General features: G+C 44.0%; 2 protein-coding genes across 4 annotated transcripts; one reads left to right on the forward strand and one right to left on the reverse strand.

The window, feature by feature from the left end:
• Positions 1-3,318: 3,318 nt before the first annotated feature.
• Positions 3,319-5,604, forward strand: LOC311122338 (protein CutA homolog). 3 transcript variants are annotated; one of them, XM_084196711.1, is made up of 7 exons: positions 3,319-3,390; positions 3,759-3,839; positions 4,070-4,218; positions 4,579-4,638; positions 4,735-4,780; positions 4,988-5,037; positions 5,257-5,604. In XM_084196711.1, the coding sequence occupies exons 2-7, from the start codon at positions 3,774-3,776 to the stop codon at positions 5,354-5,356; spliced, it is 471 nt and encodes a 156-aa protein (XP_084052837.1). In that variant the 5' UTR covers positions 3,319-3,390; positions 3,759-3,773; the 3' UTR covers positions 5,357-5,604. The 3 variants fall into 3 exon arrangements, with proteins under 3 accessions (XP_084052837.1, XP_084052839.1, XP_084052838.1); XM_084196713.1 differs by lacking the exon at positions 3,319-3,390 and having other exon boundaries at positions 3,757-3,839; positions 4,035-4,218; positions 5,257-5,600; XM_084196712.1 differs by lacking the exon at positions 3,319-3,390 and having other exon boundaries at positions 3,757-3,839; positions 4,050-4,218; positions 5,257-5,600.
• A 4,246-nt stretch (positions 5,605-9,850) lies between these two features.
• Positions 9,851-12,883, reverse strand: LOC311122339 (somatostatin receptor type 5-like; the record flags this gene model as incomplete). Its single annotated transcript, XM_084196714.1, has 3 exons — positions 9,851-10,592; positions 11,740-12,157; positions 12,532-12,883. 3 exons carry the CDS (start codon positions 12,881-12,883, stop codon positions 9,851-9,853), a joined length of 1,512 nt encoding a protein of 503 aa, XP_084052840.1.
• Positions 12,884-13,149: the final 266 nt, after the last annotated feature.

Genomic DNA, 13,149 nt, shown 5'->3' on the forward strand with positions numbered 1-13,149 from the left:
ATTTTAAAAAGAACAGCCACCAATGTAACTAGACATATCAATATAGGACCTTCCTCATTTAGCAGACACCTCTATCCAGAGCAACTTATAAAACTGTCAACACTGAAACATATTTTTACTAAATGGTCCACGTGGGAATGGAACCCACAAAACTGTTGGTGCCAGCACCATGCTCAAGCCACTGAGCCACCGGGACCAACCAACACCTCTGCCATGCCCATTGATCCCAATGTCCTACCTGGTCTCTCTCCTCTAGGGTGGGCTGGCTGTCTTCTCTATGGAGAGGCTAAAGAGTCTGTCCTTTGAAGAGGAATACCATAAACTGTTCACCCCTCAGCCCCCTATCCCACTGATATAATGTGTTCTTCTAATAACCTTCTATCGCTCTTTGCTTTTAAAGCTGCAGTCCGTAATTATACTGTTCACCCCTCAGCCCCCTATCCCACTAATATAATGTGTTCTTCTCCCCTGCCCTTAAAGTTGCAGTCCGCGATTTGAAACTTTCCACCCCCTTCCACCCATCCCACTAATATAAGATAATGTGTTGTTCTAGTAGGAAACCTCTATCTCCAATCCCTCTGCAGCTAACCTCTTATTGCTTCTAGTCAGACTCTGCTGTGACTGAAATGTCTCTATCAATACATACACACATACACATACACACACACACACACACACACACACACACACACAAACACACACACACAGCATAGGCAGGCATTTACTATAGGCTACCTCCACCATTTTGTGAAAGGCTGGCAAATTACTTTGATGGCTTTATAGCTCAAAAGCCTTTCAAATGCTTTAGCTATCCAATAAATATACACATTTAGTGAAAACACATTTTATCACATTTACTGCATATCTTCTTCTGCTCTTGGCTTTTTTATCTGAAGAGTGTGAATGATTGTTTGTTTTTACCAAACTAAAAAACTATAAGATTTAACCTAGCTTTCCAGCTGACTAATTCAATTCACTTCCTTTTCTTTCTTTCTTTCTTTCTTTCTTTCTTTCTTTCTTTCTTTCTTTCTTTCTTTCTTTCTTTCTTTCTTTCTTTCTTTCTTTCTTTCTTTCTTTCTTTCTTTCTTTCTTTCTTTCTTTCTTTCTTTCTTTCTTTCTTTCTTTCTTTCTTTCTTTCTAACCTAATCCACAAATGCTCCTGCTTTCATGCATTTGTTTATCATCTCTTGCACCTCTACCTAACCACACCCCATCCACCCCAAACCTCCACCTCCACCCGCTATGATACCCATCCACCGTTCAACTACCCCCTCAAAACCTCCCTTCCGAACCTACCCCCTCCTCTCCACTTTACCCCCTAACCTCCACCCCCCACTTCTTCTTCACCCTCCTCCCTTCCATTTCCCTTCACCTCACCCCCAACCTACACCCCTCTACCTCCCCACCTCCTTCCCTCTTCACCTCACCCCACAACCCCAACATTGGCCTCCCACACTACCCTCTTCACTCACCTCCCTCCCCAAGGCAGCCCAGTCCTTCTTCGGCTACCAGAGGTACAAGCTGGGGGCAGACTCTGCTCTCTTCTCCCAGGACTACATAGACCCCAGCCTGGATGCTGGGGCGGCCGGGGATCCCTACACCTCCTTCACGGCCGGGGGGGATGACCTGGAAGACGGAGACCCTGTGGGGGGGTCCTCCTATCAGGGGATTAACGGCAAGGGGGGCGGGGGGTACCAGGAGTACTGAGGGAGGAGAGTAGGGATGAAGGGAGGATGGGGGAGTAGAGGGGGGTGGGGAGTGGGAGGATTGAAGGGTTGGGAGCGGGAAAGGAGTGATAGATGAAGGAGGCGTGGAGGGGAGAACCAGTGCTTAAGGAGGACCAGAGGGATGGAGGGAGGACAGGAGGAGGGGGGAGTGGTTGGAGGGATGGATGGAGAAGTGGCGGGATGGATGATGGGAGGGGGAGGAGTCAGGATAAGTGTGTGGGGGGGGGGGGGGGTTGTCATACCAACCAACTGACATTCACTCATATAACTGACTTACATTCATTAGTTGGACCAAAGCATAGTTCTTAGGCTGTAGCGAGAAGGCAAAGCTATTGTAGTGTAGATAGTTCATCACAGCTGCTACCAAAACAGATCTCTTCATCACAGATATATTTTCTATAGTTATAAAATGAGAAGTCCCAAGTTTCAAGGTACATATGAATGCTTATTAGATGTTCAGGTTTTTCATGTATCATTGGACAGAACATGCCTCTTTAAATATACAGTATATACTGTATACTGAAACTCATCTCTAACTGTAGTTTGACCACAGATAATCTCAAATATGACACACATCAATGGCATGACTCCTATCTATCTATCTATCTATCTATCTATCTATCTATCTATCTATCTATCTATCTATCTATCTATCTATCTATCTATCTATCTATCTATCTATCTATCTATCTATCTATCTATCTATCTATCTATCTATCTATCTATCTATCTATCCACCCACCCACCCACCCACCCACCCACCCACCCACCCACCCACCCACCCACGCACCCACCCACCCACCCACCAACCAACCCACCCACCCACCCACTCAATCTCTATATCATATGTAAATCTGTCATTCAATCTACCGGTATTGGGGTGTTCAAAAATAACATAACTATATTTAAGAACATTACTATGTGCTTTCTGTAAAAAGTCTAACTTAGGCTACTCAGTCAGTATGCTGTGTTGTTGTGCTCAGATACAAGGAGAGGAACTATGTTTATCTCTCCCTTGACCTATTTGCTTTCAGGGTCCTGAGAATTAGTTTTTATTTTGGAATAAAAATAATTTCAGTGAAAATACTCCAATTTTGTTTTTTACCAAACTATGGAAATATAGATGTAGCTAGGAATGTGTGAACTTTCTCTGTGTTACAATAAACTGCAACAAAACAAAAATATGGTTTTACAATATTTTTTATTGATGTGTGATGATTTTTAACCAATAAAAGTCAATAAAATACAACACCAACAAACGTTACAGTGAATTAATTTCTGGTCTCGCTTGTGGTGGTGGTGTTTTATATTTTATGGATCACGGTTGCCATCTGCTGGCCAGAGCTGATATTGCAGCCATAAACCAGTTTAGCATTTATATACGCTTACATTTATAAGCGAAACGACGTCAATAAACACACTACGACTGGCTGTATACCACTATCATTTCTACTAATAATACATTTTTCACATAATAATTGAAAACGTTACCATATCGACATAATTCTCGTGCGTCCAGCTCTGCTTTTGCATTTACGACCAGCTCTGCTTTTGCATTTACGACCAATTGGTAAACAACAGATCCTGCTTTACGGCAGAGCTTAATTTTTACGTTAGAGAGTGGCAACAGCATTGTGTGCATCGAAACTGCTCCTGTCTAAAGGTAATTTTAGCTGGACAGTTTGAGTTGATGTAGCATATGAATTGTACATTTCGTACCGGATAATTATTTCGTTTTGGACCATTTGGCAAAAGTCCTGTCCTGCATTTGCACGTGTCAAGTTACAGCGAGTTGAGCACACACCACAGTAAAGTCACACCCAATTAGCCTAGCTAGCTAGCTTCGTACTGTATGCTGTGTTTGTAGCTATTGTTAGTCCATAAACATAATTTTGCTTTTCAGTATTTGGACGTTTGCCTATGGCAGAACTTGTGTGGTTGCTTGTCATGCTATGAACTCATTGTCAGTCATCGCTCCCGGCCTGCCCTGTATGATTGCTAATGCATGTATGTCACTTACCCCTGCTGCAGAGTGCTGCTTAGGCAATGCGCTTTGGACTGCCTGCTACAGAAGGATTGCTGGCAGGTGGACCTCTGAGGGCATTCTTTGTGGTGAGTATGTGTCCCAAACCACAACTAGTCAGGTAGAAGAGACATATTCAAGAAGTTGCTTAGCTGTCTGCAATCAATTTCGTATATGCTTGTTGTCTTGCCAACTGTAGCCTAGTCCTAGCCATTGTAATATGCAGAAACAGTCAAGTGGTTGATTTGATTTACTGTATTTCTCATGAAATATTTCCACCATAGAATGTTGTCTGTCAGTTCTTCTCCTAAACCCCTAGACTGCGTTGCTGAGTGTGTTGATGCACGCGTTGCTGAGGACTGTGGGATTGAGAGCGTTCTCCATGGCGTCCGAGACCTACATGGCGGGCACACACTCCGCCGCCTTCGTCACCTGCCCCAACGAACAGGTGGCCAAAGATCTGGCCAGGTAACGGATAGACACAGACATACACACAAACAAACATTATTCTCTGCTATGTTGAATTGGGAAGCATGTCAGATGTCACCTCTATAAGACATTTCTATCAGCAATGTTCAGAAAGTTGCACTCTCCCGAATGCGACGTTGATTCACACTATAGGGCCAAACTGAGCCAGGTTAAGCTGAACTGGGCTAAACTGCTTAAACCGTGCTAGAAAGGAAAATGTCAAACAAAATATCAGAGCCGGTATGGTTGGCGTCGGCTCTGTAGTCTGAATCATGTATTTGTTCTCCATATTGTGCTGGATGCAGTTTATCCATCCATTCTGATTGGTTATTGTCATTGTCTCTTCCCCCCACCTGACAGAGGGATCGTTGAGAAGAAGCTGGCTGCTTGTGTCAACATAGTTCCCAAAATCACATCTGTGTAAGTGTGGACCATGACGGATCAGAGATTAGAACACGTGAAGGGAATGGAAGGGTTACTGATTAGGATTGGCAACATGTCTCTGTTTCTTGTCAGATATGAATGGCAGGGGAAGATCGAGGAGGATAGTGAAGTTTTGCTGGTGAGCATTCACACCTCTTTCTATTTCTGGTCCTGTTCGATATGAACCTACAGTATCTGTATATGCTGCCCTGCAAGTCCATGACAAAACATATAGGCCTAATGGAATAGCTAGTACTGTTATTGTGCATTGAATGAAGACTCAATATGCTTGGTTTATCTGAGTGTGATGTAACTAAAGTTGTAACTACTTTCTTCCTACTTTTAGATGATAAAGACCAGAAGTTCTAAGGTTGCATCTCTGGCAGAATATGTTAGGTAATCATTGTGTGTGTGTGTTCCATTATTTCCCTCAGTTATAGGGATAATACGTAGTCTACGTACAAAATCAGGCAATGGGTTGTTTAATCAGTCCTTTCCCAGAATTACCATTGACATTTATCAGAGACTCGTATAGCAGGGGTGTACTGTGTGTGTGTACATGCATTTGTCTATCTATGTGTGTGTGTGACTCATGCTGTGTTTGCTTTCTAACAGGTCCAACCATCCGTATGAAGTAGCAGAGGTCATCAGCCTACCCATAGAGCAGGGCAACCCGCCCTACCTCAAGTGGCTCGGTGACGCTGTACCAGAATGATGGGAAGGGATAGATGGATGGACAGAGGGAGGCTGTGAGACATTTATTTGGAATAAAACATCAGCAGAAATGTGACTAAAATGTATTTTTTACTGTTTCAGTGTTGTCCTGGCTTTGACCAATAGAGGGACACAGTGATCAATGAATCTCCACTGTAGGGTCTATCTACAGTCAGGTCCAAAATTATTGGCACCTTGATAAAGATGAGCAAAAAAGACTGTATAAAATAAATATTACTAATACTGAGCTATATTGTATGATAAATTATTTTAGAAAATGATATTTTATTCTAATACTATTTCTCAGAGAAAAATATTTTGTTTAACAAGTAATATATTTTTTCTCAAAAAAAAAGATAGGGGTCAAAATTATTGTTTTCAAAACCTTTCAATACCTCACCTTGTGAGCATAACGGCACAGAGCCTTTTTGTAAAATATTTCATGAGATTGGAGAACACATTGGGAGGGATCTTACACCATTCCTCCATACAGTCTTTCCAGATCCTTGATATCATTTGTCTGCGCTTATGGACTGCCTATGGGGTTCTTTTCGGCATACCTATCCTTCTTTCAACGCAAAACCCACCACTGGTTTGCATGGTCAAAGAGCTCTATTTTCATGTCATCCAACAAATGTAAACGCCATTGGCACTTGGATTGGAACTGGTGCTATGTTCAGATGACATGAAAATAGAGCTCTTTGGCCATACACAGCAGTGGTGGGTTTTGTGTTGAAAGAAAGATGCGTATCCAGAAAAGAACCCCATACATACTGTAAAATATGGTGGTCGATCTTTGATGTTATGGGGCTATTTTGCTTCCACTGGTCCTGGGGCCCTTGTTAAGGTCAATGCATTATGAACTTTACCAAGTACCAGGGTATTTTAGACAAATACCTGGTTGCTCCTGCCAGGAGGCTGAAACTTGGCAGCATGTGACTCTTCCAACAAGACAATAACCCTAAGTACACATCAAAATCCACAAAGGGCAGTCCATAAGCGCAGACAAAGGATATTGTGAATCTGGAACGATTGTGTATGGGGGAATGGTCCATGATCCCTCCCAATGTGTTCTCCAACTCAGTGCCTTTATCCTCGCAAGGTGAGGTATTGAAAGGTATTGAAAACAGGGGTGCCAATAATTATAACCCCTATCTTTTTGAGAGAAAAAATATTACTTCTCCAAATCTCTTTCTCTGAGCAATTGTATTAGTATAAAATAGTATAATAATAAAATTTTTTGCATACAATACAGCTCAGTATTTGAATTATTTAATTTAAACATACTTTTTTGTTCATCTTTATCAAGGGTGACAATAATTTTGGACCTGACTATTTCCCTACATTACTGCCTCAGGCTTATCATAGATCAGGGGTGTCAAACTCATTTTCCCTGTGGGCCGCATTCGGTCTTCAGCCAATTTGTCCGGATCCGTCTCGTGGACCTTACGTCATTAATTATCTGATTGCTTCTCCACAATCAATACTGATGTTAATTTAAAGCGCTGACCAACCATTACATTAACACTCATCAATACTCTTGGAAAGTGACAGATGGGTTGTCCCTCTTATCAGAATATCTGATTGCTCTGACAAACATTTCTCTCTTCCATGCTGTAGTGTCAGACGTCAACTGAGACCAATGGAATTCCACCAATAACTTAGAATAAAAAATAAAAATCACATTATAAGAATTTTTTTTTTTTTCTTCAAATTCCACATTAAATTTGAGGCTTTTTAGTCGAACAAAGCACCAACAGCAGCACAGTACACAGACACTATCTAAACATAGAAATACCATTTACATAGCCTGGTCCCAGATCTGTTTGTGCTCTTGCCAACTCCAAAGCTGTTATTGTCAATCATAACATGTTTGGCATAACAATGAGTGAAATGGAGTTGGCATGATGGCACAAACAGACTGGCATTCAGGCTACCATGTACACACTATCAGAAACACTGAAATCAGTTGAGATCTTTACCAAAGCAAGAGCTAGGTTCCATCCACACACTGTGGGTGACCAAAGCACTAGCCTTGTCCCAGATCTGTTAGTGCAGTCAACTCCTTGTGGTTGCCAATATGTTTGGCATGACAAGGAGTGGTATGATGGCACAAAAGACTGGTAACCAGGCTTCCAAAGCACCACCGTGGGTGACACCGTGGGTGAGACAAGCGTAGACGTAAGCTCGTTATCATTCATTTCAGGTGTGCGACAACTTTTCCAAACATCTCTTCTAACGCAGTGGTTCTCAAACCTCTCCTCGGGGACTCCCTGCCGTTCCAAGTATTTGAAGTATTCCAGAGCTAGCACACCTGATTCAACATTCATTTCAAGTGTGTGACAGGTATGGCGAGCACTTTTCCCAATAACTTCTCTTCTAACTTGTTAACTTCTAGCCTTGTGTAGACATAAGCTGAGCGTACAAAACATTAGGAACACCTGCTCTTTCCATGACATAGACTGACCAGGTGAATCCAGGTGAAAGCTATGATCCCTTATTGATGTCATTCGTTAAATCCTCTTCAATCAGTGTAGATGAAGGTTAAAGAAGGATTTTTAAGCCTTGAGGCAATTCAGACATGGATTGTGTATGTGTGCCATTCAGGGGGTGAATGGGCAAGACTAAAAAAATAATATTTAAGTGCCTTTGAACAGGGTATGGTAGTAGGTGCCAGGTGCACGGGTTTGAGTGTGTCAAGAACTGCAACACTGCTGGGTTTTTCACACTCAACAGTTTCCTGTGTGTATCAAGAATGGTCCACCACCCAAAGGACATCCAGCCAACTTGACACAACTGTGGGAAGCATTTGGAGTAAACATGGGCCAGCATCCCTGTGGAACGTTTCAACACTTTGTAGAGTCCATGTCCCAACGAATTGAGGCTGTTCTGAAAACAACATGACAAAACATTAAAGCTACAGCTACAAAACAACATTCAGGCTACAGCTACAAAACAATTATGTTCAGATACAGAGTGAACTTAAAGGCCGCATTTGATCAATTATCTTATTCAATATGGCACTGTGTATAGCCTACATACATACAAAGCGATACTGTATAGCTCTGCTCCATAGCAAAATGGTTTTGTTCCTCTGCAACTACCCAGAGACATATTATCTCAATCTAAATATCTATAAATATGGCTCTGCAAATATCTATCATTAGTTCTTTAGTTCCAAATGCCACCTGTGTTCTAATGGTTCAGCTTCACTCACATAAACAGCATCTGTCTAAAAGGTAAAATTACTAACATTCCCCCCAACAAAATAGCATTCGACATCAATATCCACCACGACGTCGCTCAGAAGATATTCAGCTGCACTCCAATCAAATTAGCCAAAGGTCGATATCAGAGTGCGCACACCTCTTTGATATACCATCCGCCATCATTTAATCGACTCGACTACCGTCATCATGAATATGTATGAGTCTTAATCGTGCAGGTGCAGTTTAGGCGACGTTATTCACTGTAATGATTCCATTCCATTCATTCTGATAAACGAAACGCTCCACCAGGGACGCGGTGAGATAGAAATAGAATGGAACTAGATGTCTGTTTGCTTTCGCTTTCAACGCAAGGACACTGTTTTGCACTTGTATTGTGAAGCCTCAGACAGAGGCAGTATGAACTCTTATTGAAATAGTTATATGATGCTTTTCTCGGATGAAAGGGAACAGTTCGTCCCATGTGATTTTAGTGGTATCATGAGACTTTTATACTTTGTCTGAAGGCTACTGTTGAAAAAATACTGCACTAAGAAACTAACATAGAGACATCATTTAAATACTGATAATATATAGTATGTGTTTTTTCTCCTTGTGTGAATCTCTGATTAGCCTATTCATCCCCAAAACTGTATTATGATTCTCATACATTTCTATACATATTTACGTTGCACACTAAGCGTAATACTGAAATGTATTCTGTAAAGACAGCATATTCTCAGCCCAATAAAATAACTGATCATCACTGTTTTGGCAAAAAGCTTGGAATTTGAGGCAAGGCAGTTGGTATCATTGTATGTTCACAGTTGATACTCAAAAGTGTCCATTTAAATGATACATTAGCGAATTCGGGTGGTAGCTCCAACCAGTGACTGACAAGCCAACACCTCAACTGTTACCCCAAGAGCTCCAAACCTCTTAACAAGGTCGCTAGCTGTTGGGTTAATGTCGCTACAATACATTCATTCAATCCATATGTCTATGTCCCAATCTACACAGTAGCTCGCTACTTAGAATGAGTCCATGTACCGGACATGCATTCTAGCGCCTGGGTAAAATTTCCCCTAGGTACAGATCTAGGATCAGCTTCCCCTCCCCCAATTACCTAACCTTATGCAAAACTGACCCAATATCCGCATCTCTAGGGGCAACTTCACCCTACCCCCATTCTATACGCTGTACAGTGTCCATATTAGGACAGCCTCAGCAAGACTTGTCCGTATAAATGGTATGCTAGTATGAACATTGGAAAATAGCTTATTTATGAGTTACAGGTAGCTGATCTCTAGCTTGGTGCTCTTCTCCACTGTCTCCTCTGGAAGTGACCTATTACTTTTACTCTTTGATCCATTGGTAAGATTGGAGACAGTGACAGTAGGCCCCAAGCCTGGGCCTTTCCCAGCCACCTCCCCAGCTTTAGCCCTCTGCCCCTGGGGTACAGTCTCCACCTTTCCGCCCGGTGTGAACAAGATCCTGGAGCTCTCAACTTGTCCTCCTCCGTTCCCGTTCTGTGCAATCCTGCAGTCCTCTGTCATCTGAGTGACGTCTTCTCTTCTCTCCATCTCTATTCCGTCATCCTCTTCCTCCTCCTCCTTTTCTTCCTCCCCTCCTCCATGAGCCTTGGTGACCCCCAGGCCATCTCGCCGCTCGGGCGCAATTCCCCTCCAGAGCTCCGCAGGCAGCTGCAGCTCGGTGGCTGCCGCCCTCTCGTGGTTCTCCACCCTCCTCGAAGAACGACAAAGAGCCTTCCGGAACCCTCTCTTAAAATTATCGGACAGGAATCCGTAAAGTATCGGGTTAGCGCAGCTATTAGCGTACGATAGGACCACCACAAAGTAGTACAGCCCCCGGAATTCGCCCGGTAACAGGACTAGCAGGTTAACGATGTTGAGGATGTAGAATGGGAGCCAGCACAACACGAACACCGCTACCACGACAACCACCATGCGGGTGATCTTGCGTTCGGACTTCCTGCGTCTTGAGGAGGTAGGCCGGGCCCGTTTCCCCGCGCTGCGCACCTTAGAATCAAAACAAAACAATTCAACTTTATTGGCAGTTAAAACATCTCAACACACTTTACAATTAAATATAATATAAAGGTTAACTCAGCAATATATTGACTATAAAAAGTGAAAAACTGTTCAAATGTGTCAAATATGTAAAAAATGTAGGGTAGACCACTGTAGGGTAGGCCACTGTAGGGTAGACCACTCCACCCCCTCCCCAGAGACCCACTCCCAGGCCACTCCACCCCCTCCCCAGAGACCCACTCCCAGGCCACTCCACCCCCTCCCCAGAGACCCACTCCCAGGCCGCTCCACCCTCTCCCCAGAGACCCACTCCCAGGCCACTCCACCCCCTCCCCAGAGACCCACTCCCAGGCCGCTCCACCCTCTCCCCAGAGACCCACTCCCAGGCCGCTCCACCCCCTCCCCAGAGACCCACTCCCAGGCCGCTCCACCCCCTCCCCAGAGACCCAATCCCAGGCCACTCCACCACCTACCCAGAGACCCACTCCCAGGCCGCTCCACCACCTCCCCAGAGACCCACTCCCAGGCTGCTCTACCCCTCCCCAGAGACCAGTGGAGGCTGATGAGGGGAGGACGGCTCATAATAATGGCTGGAATGGAGTCAATGGAATTGCATCAAATACATCAAAGACGTGGTTTCCATGTGGTTCATACCATTCCATTGACTCCATTCCAGCCATTATTATGAGCCGTCCTCCCCTCAGCAGCCTCCACTGACAGAGACCCACTCCCAGTGTGTCCTCCCCTCCGGCTCCTGACCCAGACATTAAAGATGTTGATAAATATCTGTTTGTTGTCAGATGTAACAGGTCAGGGCCGGAGTAGAGAATCGCACAAGGAAGGGTTCCCTGGAAGAGGGCCAAGCGGTCCCGCCCCTCAAAACAAATGCCCAGCACAATGTCTGTTTGATTTAAGAGAAATATAAATAAATCAGTGGTAATATGAGACAAAGACATCAGAACACATTAATTTCATGTAACAACAGAGGTATAGCAACACCTGGGTTTATGTTCCAAAACAACAATTATGTTTTAAAGGAGATACTGGTTCAGTCTAAGTATAACAGGAAGGTCTCCCAATTAGTGTAAAAGAGCTATTTTTCCCCTTAAGTGGGAAAGTAGGCTGACATTCTGACCTTGACCACGATGAGCAGGTAGCAGAGACAGATGACGAGTAGCGGTCCGAAGAACCCGACCGTGCACGTGTACACGATGAATGATGCCTTCCAGACCTCAGCTGGCTCGGGCCACACTATACTACAGTTCCCATCATCCTCCAGCACGTCTGCGAACACCACCACGGGCAGCACCACCACAAACGACACCGCCCACACCGTCGCGTTCACCGCCTTGGCCACGTGCGGTCGCCTCCACCACGACGACCGTATGGGATGGACCACTGCGAGGTAGCGGTCGATGGACATGACCGTGAGACAGAAGATGGAGGTGAACTGGTTGATGGCGTCCACGGTCATGACCACACGGCACATGAGAGAACCAAATGGCCAGGAGAGCAGAGCGTTCTGGACCGCCAGGAAGGGGAGGCCTAGGGGAAGTAAAATAAAATCAAACTATATTGACAGTGCAATTAAAAACGATTAAAACCGCGCACTTACATTGCATTTGAAGTGCATTTAAAACTGCATTCAAAAGTGTAACACACTTTACAATAAAATAATCAAATGAAAGAAATGCAATAATCAAATGAAAGAAATACAGTAAAATAATCAGATGAAAGAAATACAGTAAAAGAGGCAATAAAAGAGTATCCTGGTGAAAGCAGACTGATTGCTGCGGTCATATTTTGTTTAATTTCAAGTGAAACAGAATGTGAGCTCGCAAAATAAGGCTAATAACAGAGTTGAATAAACAACAATTTGAATAAAACAGTAAAACCACTGACAAAAAAAAATCACTGACCTAGCATGAATAGCTCATCAGCGATGGCCAGGTTGAGTATATAGATGTTAGTGACCGACTCAGTCCTCACATAGTGTAAAACAATGTAGATGACCAATGTGTTGCCCACCAGGCCGATCACACAGACAGCTACATAGATGAGAGGGATAAGGACCCCTGCTATAGTGGGTTGGAAACCCCCTACGCCTCCGCCGCCAGGGTTGGTCCAGTTGTGGTAGGATCTATTGAAGAAACGGTCATCCGGGGTGAGGAGGAGGAGGGGGGAGAGGGGGAAGGTGGAGGTGTTGGGCCCAGGCAGGGAGGGGGCGGCTGTGGGGAGGTAGATGACCGGGGGCGCTTGGACAAGCTCCATGGAGGTCAGAGGTGATGATATGTTGTTGGTTGTGGTAGTTGGGTGAGTGGTTTGAGGTTGACTTCAGTGCGTAGCAATTGGACCTGTATGGGAGAAACAGAGAAAAAGGTGAGATTGTTGGGGGTCAGAAGAGATGGACCTGTATAGGAGACAGCAAGATAAGTGTGTGAGAGAAAAAATACTGATCTCATTATGCATTCTCAAAACAACAACACTATTCTGTTAAAGCATCCAAGACAATGGAGGACAGTAGCAACTATTAAAGA

This window comes from Coregonus lavaretus (genome assembly GCF_964263955.1).
Source record: "Coregonus lavaretus genome assembly, contig: HAP1_SCAFFOLD_5742, whole genome shotgun sequence".
NCBI lineage: Eukaryota > Metazoa > Chordata > Actinopteri > Salmoniformes > Salmonidae > Coregonus > Coregonus lavaretus.

Excerpts from the sequence above, each read along its gene's own strand:
- LOC311122338 (XM_084196711.1), top strand. The coding sequence starts at position 3,774 with ATGCGCTTTGGACTGCCTGCTACAGAAGGATTGCTGGCAGGTGGACCT. Across the intron at positions 3,840-4,069 it reads CTCTGAGGGCATTCTTTGTG|ACTGCGTTGCTGAGTGTGTT; the intron begins GTGAGTATGTGT and ends CTAAACCCCTAG. Across the intron at positions 4,639-4,734 it reads GTTCCCAAAATCACATCTGT|ATATGAATGGCAGGGGAAGA; the intron begins GTAAGTGTGGAC and ends GTTTCTTGTCAG.